At 39.6% G+C, this 21,151-nt stretch overlaps 1 protein-coding gene across 6 annotated transcripts in view; it reads left to right on the top strand.

Moving 5' to 3' along the window:
* Window positions 1-213: 213 nt before the first annotated feature.
* LOC127422054 (clustered mitochondria protein homolog) overlaps window positions 214-21,151 on the top strand; it is a 30,317-nt gene continuing 9,379 nt past the window's right edge. The window contains exons 1-22 of one of the 6 annotated variants that reach the window (XM_051665398.1): window positions 214-538; window positions 7,256-7,449; window positions 7,538-7,709; window positions 8,949-9,092; window positions 9,981-10,108; window positions 10,269-10,423; window positions 10,822-10,947; window positions 11,283-11,430; window positions 11,514-11,606; window positions 12,319-13,013; window positions 13,486-13,931; window positions 15,558-15,659; window positions 15,741-15,841; window positions 15,941-16,093; window positions 16,278-16,340; window positions 16,601-16,845; window positions 18,900-18,987; window positions 19,077-19,230; window positions 19,346-19,485; window positions 19,605-19,685; window positions 19,854-19,979; window positions 20,161-20,282. In XM_051665398.1, the coding sequence (XP_051521358.1) occupies window positions 409-538; window positions 7,256-7,449; window positions 7,538-7,709; window positions 8,949-9,092; window positions 9,981-10,108; window positions 10,269-10,423; window positions 10,822-10,947; window positions 11,283-11,430; window positions 11,514-11,606; window positions 12,319-13,013; window positions 13,486-13,931; window positions 15,558-15,659; window positions 15,741-15,841; window positions 15,941-16,093; window positions 16,278-16,340; window positions 16,601-16,845; window positions 18,900-18,987; window positions 19,077-19,230; window positions 19,346-19,485; window positions 19,605-19,685; window positions 19,854-19,979; window positions 20,161-20,282 (3,806 nt within the window). In that variant the 5' untranslated portion in view covers window positions 214-408. The other 5 variants (XM_051665400.1, XM_051665397.1, XM_051665399.1 and 2 more) reach the window with 5 other exon arrangements.

Below are 21,151 nucleotides of genomic sequence, written 5' to 3'. Positions count from 1 at the left end.
AATTTTAAGAAATATATGAAATACTACATATACACATATGGGATGGTATGAGGGTGAGTAAATGATAAGAGAATTTTCATTTTTGGGTGAACTATCTCTTTAATCTGGGTAGTAAAAACGCGCTCCCTCCACATGAGGGAATGGAGCTATGGGCTTGCCGTAGCAGTGTGTTTGGTGGGTGGGACAAATACAAAGGCAAACAGGTCAAGAGGAGGAGGAACCACGTGTGACAGCCTGCCTGAGAACCGTCCTTCGGAAGTTAAGTTGTTTTTGTAATATCTTTGCATGTAACCAGCAAACCATTCGGTGTAACGGAGAAGGTCATTCAACAGACCCACATCGCAGCCATCAGCAACGGATATCTGTTGCTAACCCTTAAAGCAAATTAGTGTTCTGGGGAAACGAATCATGGTTAGCAAGACGGATGACATCCCAGAATCAGTGCCGAACTGCAACACCGTTGATCTTGCCCGGGACAGCGAGACAGCGAACAGCAGAGAGAGCAGCAAGACAGCCTTGAAGGATCCATGTGCTTGCGGTACACGAATCTCACTGTTTTCATATGACAATGGAGGAGCAACAGAGAGATAATGTGATGTATTACAACATAGCACTGCACGTGACCCGGCTTTGTTATAAATCAGTGTTGAAACCTGATTTATATTTGACTGGATGGAGGTCAACAAAGTAGGACGAAGACAGACACAGTCATACATGGGTTTTTGCTTTAGAGTCTTAAGACTTCATTATGTGCGAGGTACAAACCAGTGCCTTCAATGTGTAAGGATATTAGCCTACAACCTTGCCTTGTGCTCTAGTCACTATCAGGGACATGCATGCCATTTATTATGAGTCTTGATTAATGCATTCAAATCTAAAAGACAGGTTTTGCTCTAGGTTTCCTCTTAGTACATGCAGACAAACTCGTGGTCTATATTCAGAGATAAACAATAAACACTGAAGATTAGCAGACCTAGTGTGCAATCTTAAAGACGTAGCCTGGTCAAAAGATGTGCTGTGATCCCATCAATCTGACAAATTATGGTAATGACTAATGTAGCAGGATGCTAAAGTTTATCCAAGCTGAATGTAAGCTGACGTCTGGTTACTCCCCCTTGTGCTGAACCAAAGTCACAGCAAGCAAATTATTTCTATGAGATCACATTAAGCTTTTAAACCTGAAACTTGAAGATTAACAAGATGTACAATTTGCTAGTGATTGCCTCATATTTCATCTGAATGCTGCTGCTGTGTCAGCGCTTGACGCACATCTTCTGTAACCTCGCACCTGAACGCGTATGAACTGAAGGTCACCTTCACTTCAGCCGAGTGAGGGGAGAGCCGGTGTGTTAGTACAGTTGCGTTTCAAATGCCTCTTTATTGAATAGTCTTTTCGGCCAAGAGAACGTCTAATATCAAGTGCTAAATAAAATGTATTTAGCATAGATTGCTGTATCAGACTTATGTAGCTCGTTTGAACGCGTGGCTGTGTTTCTGTCCCCCCTCCTGATGATTCAGCAAGGTGTAGGGGCCGTTCACACCAAAATGTACTTTTGCCTTTGTAAACATGCGCTAGACGGACGTCTTTGACCATTGCGCCGCGTCGGAGCGCCGCGTTTTTTAGTCGCTGTGTCAAGTTAAAAAAAGAATAGTTAAAACAGCAGTGTTCTTTGCGCTAAAAAAGCTATTTCTGCGTTCCAAACGTGATAAATTAGCCTCCGAAGGGCACTTTGAAGGGGGAACGAGCTGTAAGATCGCTTCAAACCGAATTTCCAATAAAAATGACTTAAAAAGTGAGTTCCGAATGACCTTTATTTTGAAGCCCCACAACTTTTTGCCCTTACAGTGGATGGTAAAGTATTCGAAGGGAATATTACGTAGGGATGAACACTCCTGAATGGAACGCACCCTGTAACAGAACGCTGCTGTCTCGAGACGCTATATTAAAAACGGTTGAAGTTCTTTTCACGTTCTTTTTAACTTGACACGGCGTGGGCGATGTGAGATAAAAGAGCAAGGTTCGGCTCAGCGGTCAGAGACGTCCGTCTAGTTCTTGTTTACATAGACAATTAAAAACAGCGCAGACAGACGTAAAACGCGTTTGGTGTGAACGGCCCCTTACGTTCTTCGACCGGGAAGCGGAAGGACACACACACATGGAAAGTCATGGCGCATGTATGCCGATAGAAGGTTATTGCTACCAGTGAAATATAGAGGGGTCTGTTTGGTAAGTGTTGTGTTTACGGAGTTCGCTTACAACATCGGGGCAGTCCTGTACATAAAGACTTATTTTCGAGCTGTAAGGCGAGGAATTGCCTTCTCTCAGAGGATCAGTTTTACAGCAAATACCCGGTGAATGTATTCACTGTGAGTTAGCTAGCTGCAGCAGACCTTGGAAGAGACTGACTGTCATTGTGTCTGTGAGAGCAGAGCAACTGACAGTTGTGGCGTGGGTCACTCGGACAACCCTTGGCCATACTTGATAGGTTGGATATGATGCATGAGATGATGTCTGTTCATTAATGCTTTGAGCTCATCAGGAGCTGTCTTTGATTGAAAATATATAGTTTTTGATCATTTGAAATAACGTACCTGTACCTGCTTAGTGATGAATTTAATAAATTTGTACTAAAACTAAATAGGAGGCACACTAGTTAGTCCATGCTTGGTTTTCTTAGCAGGTCAGTAGTTTTCCAATTTATCAATTGATGGCAAGAATCACTATATGTACCTTCTGCTTGTGGTGCTACTCAGCCTGCTAGAGATTAAGGGTGGGAGTTTTTTTTTTTGCATTACTTGTGCCAAATGCCCTGACAGCACATCCTGCTGTCCCAACACATCACATCACTCAGCAGGTGGTCTGGGAGGGCTGATGTCTTGACTGTTGTCCTGAATAGCTGGCCACACTTACCTCTCAGACCGTAATTAAGTCTGGCAGCACTTGTATTGTTGTGTGTGTGTGACTGCAAGTTTAGCTGCTTCCGTTTCGTAAGGTTGCTTCTTTTATCAGAATGTTGTTAAAGCGGTTTGGATAGTCTGTGACCGTGTTGGGTGTCTATTGCATTGGGAATGGGAATGCTGATGGATTATCATGTTAATTATATGCATGAAGAGGAAAAAGTCAATTTTTGGCTGATTGGTAGCATAAAAATGCTGTTAACTGATGCTCCGTAGCATTGTTATGGCCCCTATTAAATGTTTTCCAGTGGGTTAACTGAGACACCCTGTGATTGTTGTTTCAACTTTATCTCTGCTTTGGTCACTTTAAATTATTTACCAGTAAAATAACAGCAGAGGGGTTGTAAATTAATCTTTGGGTCTTGACTGTATGATCTATTCAGGACTGTTCCCTTGCAGTAGGGATGCATATCTCTGTGAAAATATATGAATAAATCAAACACTAAATGAATTATGTGTCAGAGAGCAAATTGTTTAAATCAGCAGCAGCTTAATAAACAAATAAAAAAAAAAAATGTTTTGGAATGGGGTTTACTTAAAAATATGGTCTGTTAAATGTACTAGCAAATTCTGCATGCAAAACATTTCCTAGGTTGTATTTTTAAGTAAATGCCTTTTTAAATGCTTTAATTGCATTAAAGTTTACTTTGCAATACTCTGTTTCAAGTAAATTTTACTCACTCCGTACATTTTACTCATGCAGTGTAGCACTGAACTAAGCCGTGCTTTTAAAAGTGTACTAGCATTTAAATAATTTAACATACTAAATCATGTACCACATGACACACGGAAGCCTTCCACAGGAAACTTAGTGCATGCTATGTAGTCTATTAGACAACATCACCTTGGATTAATGGCGATAAAAACAAGATACAGAGCTGCGCACCGAGACCTGAACACTTGGTGCACAGAACACGATGACTGTAACAATCAACAGATAATGTTTTTTATTTTTATCATGAATGGATAATTTTAACTTAAGACAAAACAAAAGTTACCAAACAAAGCAACAAAATCAACAATAAAAATGGTGTAAATCAACTTACAAACAGTGAAACCATCCAAGCTCATTAATTATTCAAGCATGGTGCATGCTGGGAACACCAGCTTCGAAAAGTAGAAAAAAATTGTTTACCTGTGAAATTCACTCAAATAAGCAGATAATATGACATTTTCTACTTCAGGATTGATACATGATGATGCATTCTAAAGATAATTAACAATCATAAATAATATTTACTTAGAAACTTAGAACTTAAATATTTACATGTTTTGAATTGAGTACAAATGTAGAATTTACTTAATATTTTGAAGTTCATGCTTCAACTTAATCAGTGGAGAAAGTACTTAATATTTTTTGCTATAATTACTTCACCGCAAAATAATTTTTTTTTCAGTGTATTAACTAGACTGCTGTGGAGTATTTTTAAAGGATGGAGTAAGATGAACATACCCGGCTATAGATTAACAAATTAGTATAGCCTAGATGTAAAACATTTGGGTCGAATCCTCCAGTCCTCAAATTCACTTAATGCGACAGACGGCTGGACTTCACCCAAGGCAAAGGATTGACTTTAGATTGTGCAATGTCCAGGGTATAACCTGCTTGATGCAATTCTCTGGCTGGTTTTCGGGTGTAATTTGTTCCAGATTTCAGCAAGGTATTGTCAGTTCTTCTTTTGGAAAACAGAAATAAATAAGCCTACATTAAATTAAAGAGTGTAAGCTCCTTCTGTGAATTTATTTGAATTTGTAATATGAAAAAAAAAAAGAAAAATAAAACCCCCACTATTGTTTACTATTTAACAATTCCGATTCCTCTTAATGATTCTGATTTATTTTATTTATTAGTATTTTTTTTTTTAAATGTGCCTTTTTATCTTAAGTGTGCATTATATAAATTATGCTTTCAAGTCACTGTATGTGGGGATTTTCAAACATGTCCAATTTTCAAAATGTGTTTGATCTCCCTCCCCTGTGGTCCTCAGTGTCTGTACTGTGAGACCATCTGTTTGTTGCTATAGCCATGACACGTTGTTACCATTGAGGAGAACCAAGGACAAGCTGCAGTTGTCTAAAAGCAAACAGTGTCTTATTCGCTGTTCCATGCTGAATTACGGCAGAGACAGACAGCTGTGGCATCAGAAAACACTGCAGCTTGGGCAGGAGTCTTTGTCTTCTTGTTATTCAAGTTCAGTATATAACAAGATATGCAGCTTCAGCAAAACTGTCTAGAATCTGAGTGAATCAATAAGGCTGAAGGGATCACCTCAGACAATGCTTGATTGAGTCATATGATATTGCACCACTGGTCAGGCTGCATTCAACCAAAGAGTATGCCTGAAATAATTGCCCCCTGAGATCTGGGACTTAAACGGTTGCCGTGGAGATCTCTATGGCAGCTTGGCACTGCTTTGTGGGAGCTGTATTGTGTACAGTGTGTGCAAAGTCTCTCTGAAGCTGACGTATGAGCTAGTTGGCTGACCTGCTGGTAAAAATCCATTAGCCTTTATGAAACTCCTACTTTAGGCTAAGCAATACCTGTGGCAACAGTTGCCAAAGTGACCTCATGGACTTAACTTTAGTGTGAAATAGATCCATTTATTTTTGGAAATAAAAAAAATTAATAATAAAATAAATTTAACAATATGCATTAATAAAATATAAAATAAAATATTTAAATGTAAAAAACATTTGCACTCACTCGGAGCTTATAAACATAAAAACCAATGCTGACGGCATTAGTGTGTAACGCACATACAACAATCAGCCACAGCATTAAAACCACCTGCCTAATATTGTGCAGGTCCCCCTCATGCCGCCAAAACAGCACAAACCCGCAGCTCAGAATAGCACAATCATGCCACGCTCAATCACTGAGATCACATTTTTCCCCATTCTGATGGTTGATGTAAACATTAACTGATGCTTCTGACCCGTATCTGCATGATTTTATGCACAGCATTGCTGCCACACGATTGGCTGATTAGATAATCGCATGGATGATTGTTGGTGCCAGATGGGCTGTTTTGAGTATTTCTGTAACTGCTGATCTCATGGGATTTTCACAGCACAACAGTCTCTAGAATTTGCTCAGAATGGTGTCAAAAACAAAAAACATCCAGTGAGCGGCAGTTTTGCTGATGTAAACACCTTGTTGATGAGAGAGGTCAACAGAGAATGGCCAGACTGGTTCAAACTGTTAAAGTCTACGATAACTCAGATAACCGCTCTGTACAATTATGGTGAGAAGAATATCATCTCAGATTGCTATTCTGAGATGCAGGATTATGCTGTTTTGGTGGCACGAGGGGGACCTACACAATATTAGGCAGGTGGTTTTAATGTTGTGGCTGATCGGTGTAAATTAACTCTACATAGGCCATCACATTTTTCATTTCACATGTTATTATTCAGAAAAACAAGTGGTGAAAGTTTGCTCTTTATAAAATGTGCTCTGCTCGAGTTCAGAGATTAAACACACATATACACATACTGGTCTGATAAGCTTCTGAGTTTCTCGTACCGCTTCACAGTTTCTTTCCACCATAAAAGCAGATCCTCATCCATTGGTTTGCATGACTCCAACAAGAACGAATATCAGTAGAGTAAAACTAGTGCTACATTAGGCTTTGATTGTAAAAGCACAGATGCCATAATTTGTTCTTGAATATTTTATGTTATTAGTCGATTACTTATGCACATCCCTAGGCTCATTCTTTGGCCCATTGACCACAAAAATGTTATTATAATTTTGGCAACATTGTATGTGTTAGAAATATATTTGATAATTTTCATTAAATGTTTAAGAGTTTACTTTACAAATAATTGTTTCATTAAAACAAATGATTTATAAGGTTTTTAATTTCAATAATAGCTTGAAATAATGCAGCTTTAATTTAACTCAAAGATAGTAATTAATTCATAAATAGAATTTTGATTGAATACAAAGGCAGTTATTATAAATTTAAACCCAGTCTAACTAACGCTTTCAATACAATCCCAAATCATTCTGGCACAAAACCCTATTATTGTCAGCCAGCTTGATGACTTGACTTTGGTGACATCCAATTCAGCAGAACAACAATGTTCATCACATCACAATACAACACAGAAAGCCCAATGTTTAACTTTGAAGGCATAAAAATGCATTTAAATGATCAACAAAAGTAAAATATAGTGTATCAGTGATGAAATACCTCCATTTGATCTTTTATTTGGTCACTGGCTTTCCACATGTGATCAGTTTGTCATCCTCGTCTGAACATTCTCCATATGTCTCTTCATCTAGCCACAGGGCACAACAGTGACACAGCAGTAATGAACGGGGACGGTGGTCATGATCAGGCTGAGGAGGCCGACTCCAAGCAGGATGGTAGTGCTGATGCAGAATCTGTAGAGGACTCAAATGAACAAGAAGTGATTGTAATTCAGGACACTGGCTTCACTGTGAAGATCCAAGCACCAGGAACTGAGCCTTTTGACCTGCAGGTAGGCCACTTTAGCCCTGTTCCTGCACTGACCACCCATCATTTCTAGGTGAGTTATAACATTGTAATAATCTCTGGTTCCCACTCAGGTGTCACCACAAGAGATGGTGCAGGAGATCCACCAAGTGCTGATGGACCGTGAAGACACCTGTCACCGCACTTGCTTTTCCTTGCAGCTCGATGGCAATGTACTTGACAACTTCGCCGAGCTCAAGTCCATTGAGGGCCTACAAGAAGGATCCCTTCTCAAAGTGGTCGAAGGTATATATTAAAGGAATAGTTCACACAAAAGTGAAAATTCTCTCATTATTCACTTTCCCTGATGCCATCCCAGATGTGTATGACTGTCTTTCTTCAGAAGAACACAAATGAAGATTTTTAGATAAAGATAGAGCTCTATCAGATCCTTATAATGCAAGTAAATGGGTGCCAGCACTTTGATGGTCCAAAAGTCATATTTAGGCAGCATAAAAGTAATCCACACAACTCCAGTCGATCAATGAATGTCTTCTGAAGCACATTGATATGTTTGTGTAAAAAATAAATTGATAATTAAAACGTTATTAACTTTTAAAAAGCGTTTCCTGCCAGCACCTGACACGAAGCGTGACGTAAGTACATCGGCGAGTTCACATGAGAATTCGGAAGCGGCGCTTATTTACAACAGAATAACTAACGTCACGCGAGAGTTCCGCCATTTCAAACAGTATCAGAGCCCTGGATGAAAACCCCGGTTTCAAGTTTAAAAACATTATCGACTTGTTTCTTACATGAACCTATCAATTCGCTTCAGAAGACATTCATTGATCGACTGGAGTCGCATGGATTACTTTTATGCTGCCAAAATGTGACTTTTGGACCTTCAAAGTGCTGGCACCTGTGTACTTCCATTATAAGGACCTGACAGAGCTCTATTTTCTAAAAATCTTAATTGTGTTCTGCTGAAGAAAGACAGTCATACACATCTGGGATGGCAAGTGAATAATGAGAGAATTTTCATTTGTGTGAACTATCCCTTTAAGATTCTTTATTTCTACCGCTTGCTGCATTTTAGAATATGTCATCGAAACAATGAAATAACACATATGAAAGTAAATTTGGAAGTTATTTAGTGACCAAAAATGTTAAACAAATCAAAACTGTCTTCAAAGCAGCCACCTTTTTACCTAGATTACTGCATTGCATACTCATTAAACAGTTACATTCTCTCAAAAGCCTTCATATCAAAAGGTTTGAAGATCATGTGAAATGTAAATTCAATTAAAGGAATAGTTCACCCAAAAATGAAAATTTGCTGATAATTTACTCACCCTCAGGCCATCCAAGATGTATCTGAGTTTGTTTCTTCATCAAAACAGAATTTAAGATTTTTAGGATTTCATTTCAGGCCTCCTCCTTTAAATAATTTTTCATTTTTGTGTGAACTATTCCTTTAAGTTTGTCCAAACCTTTGACTGCTATTGTAAGGTACTGAGCTTTCAAGTTTATGTTTCTGTTTAGAACCATACACAGTGCGTGAAGCTCGCATTCATGTTCGTCACATCAGAGACCTGCTGAAGAGCCTGGACCCATCAGACGCCTACAATGGAGTGGACTGCAACTCACTCTCCTTCCTCAGTGTTTACACGGATGGTGACCTTGGAGGTGTGTAATAGGAAGAAGAGGTTTTAAAGGAAAAGTTCTTCTCCCATCTTTTACTTGGCCTCATTTTGTATAAAATCCATATGACTGACTTTCTTATGTAGAATGCAAATGAAGATTTTTAGAAGAGTATATCAGCTCTGTAGGTCCATACAATGCAAGTGAATGGTGACCAAATATTTGAAGCAAAAAAAAAAAGCACAAAGGCAGCATAAAAGTAATCCATAAAACTCCAGTGGTTTAATCCATGTCTTCTGAAGCGATCCAATAGGGTTTGGATGAGAACAGATTAAAATGTAACTCAATTTTCACTATAAATCTTAGTGCCATCTAGCTCTCTGCACATGCGTTAAGAAATCATGATTGTGCCTATAGACTACAATGACAAGATGTAAAAAATGAGTAACATTTTGGTCTTTTCTTACCCAAAATCAATTGGATTGCTTCAGAAGACATGGATTTAACCTTTGAAGTCTTCTGGATTACTTTTATGTTACCTTTATTTGCTTTTTTGAGCTTCAAAGTTTTTCACGATTCATTTGCAATATACTGACCTACAGAGTTGAGATATTCTTCCAAAAATCGTAATTTGTGTTCTGCAGAAGAAAGAAAGTCATACACATCTGGGATGGCTTGAGGGTGAGTAAATGAGTGAACTATTCCTTTAAGCAGGATGTTTGCCTCAGTCACCATTCACTTTGATTGTATGTAAAATAAGATGCAATGGAAGTGAATGGTGACTAAGGCTAACATTTTGCCTAACTTCTCCTTTTGTGTTTTATATAAGATAAAAAGGCATTCAGATTTTGAATAACATGAGGGAGAGGAACTTTAAGTGCTTTGTAGTTTGGAGGTTTGTATTTGATGACTTCTTTATTCTTGCCCCAACAGATACTGGGAAACGCAAGAAGAAGGGCAGTGAACTTGAGCAAATCGATTGCACACCACCTGAACATATTTTGCCAGGCAGCAAAGAGTGTCCTTTAACTCCCATCCAGCCACAGAACAAAGACTGGAAGGTCTGGAGCAGATATTTATAGAATAACATTGTTATTACATTATATCACTATGATGTTTTCTTAAACTCATGTATATGTTCATAGAATGTTTTTAAGGCTATTGTATTGCTCAAATCATATTACTTGAGTTCCTTATCCTTGTCTTGTTTTCTGTCTGCAGCCTATGCAGTGCCTGAAGGTCTTGACCATGAGTGGCTGGAACCCACCGCCTGGCAACAGGAAGATGCACGGAGACCTCATGTACCTGTACATTGTGACTGTAGAGGATAGACATGTCAGCATTACTGCCTCAACCCGTGGATTCTACCTCAATCAGTAAGTGCTTAAGGAATATTTCACCCAAAAATGAAAATTATGTCATCATTTACTCACCCTCATGTTGTTTCAAACCCTTACGACTTTCTTCCACTGAACACGTAAGATGTTAAGCAGTAGGTTAGTCTCAATCACTGTTCACTTATTACATCTTTTTCCATACTATAAAAGTGAATGGTGAACATTCTGCCTATATCTCTTTTTGTTTTACGGAAGAAAAGTAATTTGGTTTGGAACAACATGAAGGTGAGTAAAAGTTATCATTTTAGCTTGAACTGTCACTTTAAAGACTTTGCTTCCACAACCATCAACCATTTGTCTAAAGTTGCAGCCGAATGTGGGTTTTTTCTACTATTGAGTAATATGACTGTATATTAAAGTTGTATGTTGACTTGCAGGTCCACCACTTATACCTTCAACCCCAAACCAGCCAACCCCAGCTTCCTCAGCCACTCTCTGGTGGAACTGCTGAGCCAGATTAGCCCTGCCTTCAAGAAGAACTTCACTACTCTGCAAAAGAAGAGGTAATTATTATAACCCTATCTTTAGAACTTGATAAGACTCATAAAGACCACCTCATCTGGCTGTAGCTTACTTACATTTTTTTTTTTTTTTTTTTTATCTCTGCCAAGGTATTTTACTCCCTGTTTGTTTCAGAGGTTTAGAGCCCTGTCTTCATTGTTATTATCTTGTAGCAGGAGCGCAGAAACTATTATTACTGGTGTCTGTTTTTGTCCTTTTTGGAAGATAATTGATACCCACGTTTTAACGTGTCTCCCAACACACACTTTTCAAAGCATTCTTACATCACTTTATTGGAGTTAAGTAATATTGACAGTAAATGTGGATCATACTTCAGGGTTCAGAGACATCCGTTTGAGAGAATAGCCACTCCCTTCCAAGTGTACAGCTGGACTGCACCACAGATTGACCATGCCATGGATTGTGTGAGAGCGGAGGATGCTTACACCTCCCGCCTGGGTTATGAGGAGCACATACCTGGCCAAGTATGTCTTTAAATCTTCCTTTATGTCTATGGAATGTTTTATTTTTAACACTGGTTTTAAAGTAACTTTTATTTCTGTGACAGACAAGAGACTGGAATGAGGAACTCCAGACGACCAGAGAACTTTCTCGTAAGAACCTCCCTGAGCGCCTGCTAAGAGAGAGAGCCATATTCAAGGTGAGCATATCAACTTTGGGAGAACTTCGAAACAAACACTGATATAGGGTTGTGTTGATAAAGGGCTGTATTTCTGTACCTGCGTAAGGTGCAGTGTTATGCACTATGACCATGTGCACGTCTTATCCAATTTTTATTTTTTAAGGTGCAATTTTCGTACTTGGGTAATGCACAGCTAGGCGTGTGTGAAAGTGTTTGTGCTATTTGTGGGCAGTGAATGTATTTGCAAAAATATATGGGAGGTCCAGGTAAATGAAGCCAACCCACGTACCCCTAGACTTGGTGCATCCTTTCATGAAAATATCAAACTTCCTTGGCCACCCCTACTGACTTTGTGCACATGACTTATCACATAACACTGCACTTAACACGTAGTGGTCTTAAAATAGAGCCGAAAATCTTATATCGATATATCAAGATTCTTTTTATTCCAATATTGCATCAGTACTTTAGTTTTTCATTTTTCAGTGCAGTGAGAGCAGAGGCTTCTATGAGGAGCCATACAAAATTAAACAATCTCTCTCACATTTTTGGCTTAGTTTCAACCATGAACCCTATTATGATATCGTGACACATTGCAATGTACTGAATCGTGACATTTATCGCAGCATGCATCATATCACCAGGTAGTTGCCGATATCCAGCCCTACACTATTATAATCTTTCATTAGATGAACATTGTCCAGCTCTCAAACAATATTCTGCTCTGCAGGTTCATAGCGACTTTGCTGCTGCAGCAACGCGGGGAGCGATGGCAGTGATCGATGGCAACGTCATGGCTATCAACCCTGGAGAGGAGACACGTATGCAAATGTTTATCTGGAACAACATTTTCTTCAGCTTGGGCTTTGATGTACGCGACCACTACAGGGAGCTGGGTGGAGATGCTGCTGCCCATGCTGCCCCCACCAATGACCTGAATGGGGTGAGAGCATACAGTGCTGTAGATGTGGAGGGGCTGTACACCCTGGGCACAGTGGTAGTGGACTACCGAGGTTACCGTGTAACCGCACAGTCCATTATTCCTGGCATCCTGGAGCGGGAACAGGAGCAGAGTGTTATCTATGGATCCATTGACTTTGGCAAGACAGTAGTGTCTCACCCTAAGTATCTGGAGCTGCTGGAGAAGACTAGTCGGCCACTAAAGGTGCATCGCCATGATGTGCTCAATGAGAAAGATGCTCCTGTGGACCTATGCTCCTCTGTGGAATGTAAGGGTATTATTGGTAATGATGGCCGGCATTACATCCTGGACCTTTTGCGTACCTTCCCTCCTGACCTTAACTTCCTGCCGGTGGAAGGAGAAGAGCTCGCCCCCGAGAGCCAGAAACTGGGTTTCCCTCGGCAACATCGCCATCGCCTGGCTTGCTTGCGCCAGGAACTCATTGAGGCCTTTGTAGAGCACAGGTGTGTTTCTACCAGTTAACACAACATGTACAGCATTATTCTAATCCAATCTCAGTAAAATTGTCTGTCAGGCAATTCGTCTGCTATTCGCCTAATTCCTCTGTTGAAATTATAATTTCTGATGTTAAAGGAATAGGTCACCCATAATGAAAAGTCAACTTAACCATCATGTCCTTCCAAATCGCTATGACTTTTTTTTTATTTCCGTGAAACACTAAAAGAGATATTTTCATGAATGTTCACATTGGGTTTTTTTTTTTTCTCGCCAAATGGGCTTTGTTCATGAAACACAAGCAGACTTTTCAAGACATAAACAATTGTACATATAAACATAAATGTCTGAATTGTTTATGAACAATTTGCAAAGAAATTTGTTTCTCGTGCTTACGTAAACAGATGCCGATAATCGCAAAATGGCCAAATATCGGCTGATCTATCAGTCTATGACTAATATGAACCTCTTCTGCCTCAGATATCTCCTCTTCATGAAGATGGCAGCACTCCAGCTAATGCAGCAGAAAGCAAACAAAGACAACAAGACTGCAGCCCTGCAGGACACAAGTGCTGCAGATGTGCATTCTGAAAGTAAACCACAGGCTCCTGAAGCATCTGAGAAAGTTCCTGAAACCACAGCAGCCTCTCCAACCTCCTCTGAATCCCCTATAACTCCTGAAGAACCAGTTAAACCAAATGCAACAACTGCATCTGACAACTCTGCTCCAGAGGCCCCAGCCAGTCAGAACGCAGAGATTCCTACGGGAAACTCCAATGGTACTCATGAGCCTTCAGCCGTAGAGAAGCAGAATGGAGAGTGTGATAGTCCTTTGGAGGGTAAGGAAGCTGATGAAAACATGCCTGGACTTGCCCAAGCTAAAGAGCTGGCTGAGTCCTTAGCAGCCGAAGATGGATCTGGTATTGGTACGTCCTGTGAGCAGCCAAAAAAAGCATTAGAAGGGAACAAGAGCATAAGCTGGCAGAGACATGCACACATGGCTGCCTCTGTTTGTCGCTTCTTCTTAGTTTAGTTCCATCTGGTTTCTATCATCACCTCATTAGATATCCTGCTGTTGTCTTCTTTGTTTGCTGTCAGTTTTTTTTTTCAGTGCATCTCTCAGTTGTGCTGTATGCTCTTGTTCTCTCTGGTGCTCATTTGAGGAGAGAATGATCTTCTTGATTGGTTTTTGTAATAGCACGGCTCCTCTGTCGGAACTTACGTATATAATCCCTCCCCCCCTTAGAATCTTAGATGTTGCAACACTCTCACTTCCTTCTGTCTAATCTTTCACTGTGGTGTAATTTGCAAATGTATGATTTTGCAGTGAATAAATGAATTTATTGTGTGCAGGATTAACTTGCTGTGATTGTGGTCCTGTAACGCTAGCACTAGAAATGCTGCTAATAATTTAATGTTTAAATGTGTAATTTTTTTTATGTTAAAATACTTTCACTAATACCAGCTTTTTGCTGAGACAACTGTAAGGAAGCCAGTCATAGGTTGATTTCCCTGAAAAGTGTAAACAAATTGCTCCATTTGTTTGAGCATTTAGTTTGAGCCGATAGTGATAACTAAGGTATTTCAGAAGGCTGATAACCGATAAATTGTTCGTTTAGTTTTTAAAATAGATTTTCCTTGCTATAATGGGCTACAAGAGTCCAAAATGAATAAAATCCCAGATTTAGTTTATTGGTTAACTAAAATCCCAATAATAACAAGAAAAAAAAAAATGAAGATTTGGTGCACAACAATGGACTTGAACTATGAACAAGCCGAAACACACCAGGGACTCTTATTTTAAAAGTGGAGACTTGGCTCAGTATGAAACACAATGGTCCTAATAAAGTGCCCGATGTGGTCTTCTGCTGTTGTAGCCCATCTGCCTCGAGGTTCGACATGTTGTGCATTCTGAGATGCTATTCTGCACACTACAGTTGTACAGAGTGGTTATCTGAGTTACTGTAGCCTTTCTGTCAGCTCGAACCAGTCTGGCAATTCTCCGTTGACCTCTCATCAACAGGGCATTTCCATCCACAGAACTGCCACTCACTGAATGTTTTCAAATTTTTTCCCCAATCTGATGGTTGATGTGAACATTAACTGAAGCTCCTGACTCGTATCTGCATGATTATATGCATTGCAGTGCTGCCACACGATTGGCTGATTAGATAATCGCATGAAAAAGTAGCTGTACAGGTGTTCCTAAAAAAGTGCTCAGGGAGTGTAAATTTCACCAGATGAGGTTTAATGAAGTAAGGTTAAGCCTATTATTATTAATAAGATATGAAGTAGAAGACAGAGGTGCAAAAACCATATATGCAAGGTATGCAACGCATAGGGGCGCCATGTAATGGGGGGCACCTGCGGCTCACTAAAGGGGGCGCAATCTCCCCCACCCCCCTCGTTATAGTGGATGACAGTTAGCAATCATTTTGTTTTATAATCTAACCTTTCTTTTGTCTGTGTGTATTGATGGTGATGATCATGAATTAAGTTTCTCATTCACAACAATTCTGTTTGACATTTTATGGAACATTTTCTTTTCACAGACCCCAAAAGTCGAGAGGTGGTCCTCAATGCCTGTAAAGCTGTGGGCTCCATCAGCAATACCTCTTTCGACATTCGCTTCAACCCAGATATCTTCTCTCCAGGTATGGAGTTTGTGCTGGGATTGTGATTTAGCTTTATGACAATATATAAGCAGATCACATGTCCACATTCATCTGTTACAGGAGTGCGCTTCCCAGATTACAATACTGAGGACATCCAGAAACAAAAGCAGCTTCTCAAAGATTCTGCGGCATTCTTAGTGTCCTGTCAGATCCCCTCATTTGTGAGTGGGCTTAAGCAACACCCATAGTCTCAGTGATGTTTATTACATACTCTACCTCAGCTGTTTGTAAATGTATGATTGTTGTTACGCTGTGTGTAGGTAAAAGACTGTTTAGAGCACAGCTGTCTGCCTATGGATGGAGCCACATTAACAGAGGCCCTTCATCAGCGTGGTATTAATGTGCGCTACCTTGGTACTATGCTGGAGTTTGTGAACAACATGCCTGCAAAAGCACAACTTGAACACATCTATGTAAGTAAAGATGTTTTTGAGGAAAATTTTATAATTCATCTTAAAATCTATCTAATCTTGATGTATTATTTCTTTATTATAATTATATTATTTTATATTATTTGTTTTGTTTTATACTATTTCATTTATCACTTTATATTATAAAATAGACTATGGATTTTATTTTTTTGATTTGTATGTACAGAGAATAGGAATCAATGAGCTGATCACCAGGTGTGCAAAACATATCTTCAAGACGTATCTTCAGGTAAGATTTTGCTTTAAATAATATTCCAGGACTTCCCTTACCAAACAGTGCTGCTGCAGTACCATGGTACAGTGATGGTAATGGTATACTGATGATTATCATGCCCACGTACCATGTTGATACATGGTACTCCCAAGATACTTAAAGAATAGCAAGGCACCACCATGCTTTTTTTTAGTTGCTAGTTGCTAGTATTTGTAGTTTATTATATTAACTGAAGCACTAACCTATGCGTTAATACTTGTGCTTGTGATTTGCAGGGTGTGGAGCTCTCTGCTCTATCCGCAGCGGTAAGCCACTTCCTGAACTGCCTCTTGAGCTCTTTCCCAGATGCTGTGGCTCACCTCCCTGTGGATGAGCTAGTGTCACGCAAAAAGAGCCGCAAGAGACGTAACAGGGTCCCTGGTGGAGGAGACAACACAGCCTGGGCCAGCCTGACTCCCAGTGAGCTCTGGAAGAACATTGTCTCTGAGGCACAGAACTACTATCACTTTAGCCTGCAATGGTGAGAACCATGGTTGTAAGGGTAGTTGATGCATAATGTGTCCATATACTTTTTTATAAACATTAAGATTTAAAGTTATAATGTATATTAATGCATCAGGCAAAGTGTATATCTTGTCTTGGTCCTGTGACTGGACACCATTTCCCTTAAGTTGTTCTCTTCTGGTCTTGGCGGTGTGACAAATTAATTTTTAAAAGTGCAAATACAGTGGCAAGAAAAAGAATGTGAACCCTTTGGAATTACCTGTATTTATATATAAATTTGTCTTAAAATCTGGTTTGATCTTCATCTAAGTTACAAAAATGAACAAACACAATCTGTTTGAACTAACACACCAGTATTATATTGTTCTTGTGCATATTGAATACATCATCCAAACATTCAAAGTGTAGGTTGGAGAAAAGTATGTGAACCCCTACGCTAATGACGTCAACAAATCTAATTAGAGTATGGAGTTGGCAAACCTGGCATCCAATTAATGAAACTCGATTATAGGTGTGGGTTAGAGCTACTTTGACTTATAAAAAGCACTCAAACATTTTGAGTTTGCTATTCACAAGAAGCATCTGCTGATGTTGACCATGCCTCACAAAAAAAAAAAGAGATCTCCGAAGACCTACGATCAAGAATTGTTGCTTTGCATAATGCTGGAAAGGTTACAAAGTTATCGAAGAGCTTAGATATTCATCTGTCCACAGACAAAATGTCAGTAAATGGAGACGATTTAGTACTGTGGCTTCCCTTCCTAGAAGTGGCTGTACAGCCAAGATCACTCAAAGGGCACACCGCAGAATGCCAATGAGTTAAAAAAAAGAACCCTAGAGTGACAGCTAAAGACTTGAAAGGATCTTTGGAACTGGTTAACATCTCTGTTCATGAGTCTTCTATACGGAAAACATTATACAGGCATGGTTTCCATGGCAGGACACCACAAAGAAAGCCGCTGCTTTCCAAAAAAAACATTGCTGCACGCCTGAAGTTTGCCAAAGACCACCTTGACACTCCACAATGCTACTGGGAAAATATTTGTGGACTAATGAAACTAAGGTTGAATTGTTTGGGAAGAACACGCAGCACTACGTTTTGTGTAAAAATGGCACCGCATACCAATGTGAAATCTTAATCCCAACGGTGAAGTACGTTGGAGGGAGCATCATGTTTGTGGCTGCTTTGGGGCCTGGACCGCTTGCCATCATCGATGGGGAAAAATGAGTTCCCAAGTTTATCAAGATATCCTACAGGATAATATCAGCATGGCTGTGTGCCAGCTGAAGCTCAGTGGAAGTTGGGTGATGCAGCAGGACAATGACCCTAAACATCGAATTAAATCCACTACAGAATGGCTTCAAATAAAGAAAATCCAATTTTTGTAGTGGCCCAATCAGAGCCCAGACCTTAACCTAATAGAGATGCTGTGGAATGACCTCAAGAGAGCTGTTCACACCAGACATCCTAAGAAACTGGCTGAGCTGAAGCAGTTCTGTAAGGAACAATGGTCAAATCGCTTCTGAACGTTGTGCAGGTCTAATCCGTTGTTACCGGAAAGGCTTGTTTGAGGTTATTGCTGCCAAAGGAGGATCAACCAGTTATTAAATCCAAGGTTTCACTTACTTTTTCCACAGCACTGTGAATGGTTAATGGGATATTCAAAAAGACATGAAAGATTATAATTGTTTGTGTTTTGTTAGCTTAAGGACATATGTTTGTCTATACTTGTGACTTTGATGAAGATGAGATCGCATTTTATGACCAATTAATGCAGAAAACCAACTAATTAGCAAAATGCTGTTGTAGTTTTAGATGGCGTATAGCATGTCACCCTGCAAGACGTCAACTTTCCAAACTTATTTCTTGCCAACCACCCTTGGACAAATAAATGCTTCCCATTTCACAAACATAAACTAATTGAGGTATTATAAATGATTGCAAAATTTCCAAAATAGCATGTGACGTAAAAAAAAAAAAAAAAAAGGAAATTTTTTTTTGGGACATTACCCTGATATATCCAGAGACCATTGATGTTCTGCTTTAAATAATGTCTCTCTGGCTATTAGCAGTGAAAGTGTGGACCAAGCAGTAGAAAAATATGGCTTGCAGAAGATCACCCTGCTGAGGGAGATTTCCATAAAGACTGGCATTCAGGTAGTGCTTTTAGTGATCTCTCTCTGTGTCTCTGAGGTGCTCTGTCAGGTCCTGTAGTGACAAGACTTCCCTTTGTGCTTCCCCTGCAGATCTTGATAAAGGAGTACAACTTTGATAGCCGCCACAAGCCAGCTTTCACTGAGGAAGACATCCTGAACATCTTCCCCGTTGTGAAGCATGTGAACCCTAAAGCCTCAGATGCCTTCCATTTCTTCCAGAGCGGACAGGCCAAGGTTCAGCAAGGTACATTTGACACAAGAACATTTTGTCGCCCAACATATACCTCATTTCAATACTAAATTGCCATATTTTGCTACCAGTTTTGTAATACAGATCAGAATATGTCCTCTGTTTTTAGGGTTCCTTAAGGAGGGATGTGAGCTTATTAATGAGGCCTTGAACCTCTTCAACAATGTATATGGAGCCATGCATGTGGAGATCTGTGCCTGTCTGCGCCTACTGGCTCGACTCAACTACATCATGGGTGATCATCCTGAGGTACAGCCTAAAAATATAAACATGTTCGGAAGGGAATGCTATTCTCACCTATGCATACTCTCAAATGTTAATTATTCTTTTAGGTCATTGTGATTACTGATTTATATTCCATTTTTAAGGCTCTCAGTAACCAGCAGAAGGCTGTCCTAATGAGTGAGAGAGCATTGGGTATTGAACACCCCAACACTATTCAAGAATATGTAAGGATCTATCATTTTCTTGTACACTTCTGTACTACAATGTAAATAATAAATGAGCCTGACTGTGCTCTTATGTTTTTTTTGTTGTTTTTTTTCTCCCAAAATCCGTCAAACCAGTCTCTGTTTTCTCTTAAGGTTTTGTATGTTCTTGTTGTGTGTTCTCCACAGATGCACTTAGCTCTGTACTGCTTTGCCAATGGCCAGCTCTCCACTGCCCTGAAACTGCTGTACCGTGCACGCTACCTCATGCTTGTGGTGTGTGGGGAGGACCATCCTGAAATGGCTTTGCTTGATGTAAGTCCTAAACATATCACTTGAAACATTTATTTTACCTCTTGTATTTTGCTTTGGTGCAGAACCTGTGATTGTCCTCTTGGTTGTTCTGAGGTTAATTTTTTCTTGACTTAAGCCCTGAGGTTTGAGGGGTGATATTTGAATTTCTGTGCAACAACGATTGCCTTTTTCTGTGATGTAGAGCAATATTGGTCTGGTGCTTCATGGTGTGATGGAGTATGACCTGTCTCTGCGTTTCCTGGAGAACGCCTTGGCCATCAATTCAAAATACCATGGGCCCCGGTCCCTTAAAGTAGCACTCAGGTACATATTTTTAAATACACACTAGTACATGCTTTAAAAGTGTACACAGTAAGTTTTATGTTGCGTTGGCCGATATGGCTGTCATCGTGATTTCAAGTGTTTGACAATAGCGGGGCTACAGAGATAAAATGTTTAGTATTTGGCTGGTCATGTGATCTTGTGAGGCATTCCAGCTCCATGATGGGTTGTAATTGCACAAACAGACCTAATAACAGACACTTTCCATAATTACACTAAAGATGGAGCAGCAATTTACACATAAATGTGAACCGATTGCATTAGTGCACTAAAGCTAGTTTTAGTTTCGCAAATTGCTTTTGTACTCAGCTTCAGAAATGTACATGAATGCGCTTTTTCTAACCCATTTCACACTGGGCTCTGATACCGGGATATCAGCGGGATCAATAGAACTTTGGCTTTGTGTATTCATTGTCAAGTGTCAAAATTACTGCTATATTATACATGACAAAGTTAATAAATGACTTTTATTGACATAATAGTTAAGTTTATCTTCTATTTATTTTAATTAGATCAGATACAGTTGTTAGAGGGGGATTTTACGCTGTAATATGGTCATGTTACAATGTGCCCCGCACCTGTTACAACGTGCCCCGTAGGCAGTTGTAACCTGTAGGTTGTATCATTTCACTTTCCTTTTTTCCCCAAGTAGACGGCAAAAACAAGACCACATGTTTGTACCAGACGTGTAAAATTAATGTGAAAAAAGAAAAATACTTTGAACCCCAACGTAAGAAAACCAAAAAGTGTTAGTTTGTGCCCCGCTCTCCCCTACTCTTTCCGTGAACATCATTCCACAGAATTTGCGAAGATGAATGTAGGCTAAGTGAAAATACGTTAGATAAGCTAAA

Source organism: Myxocyprinus asiaticus, chromosome 31 (assembly GCF_019703515.2).
Source record: "Myxocyprinus asiaticus isolate MX2 ecotype Aquarium Trade chromosome 31, UBuf_Myxa_2, whole genome shotgun sequence".
Taxonomy (NCBI): Eukaryota; Metazoa; Chordata; class Actinopteri; order Cypriniformes; family Catostomidae; genus Myxocyprinus; species Myxocyprinus asiaticus.
This window is presented reverse-complemented; position numbering and strand designations above follow the sequence as displayed.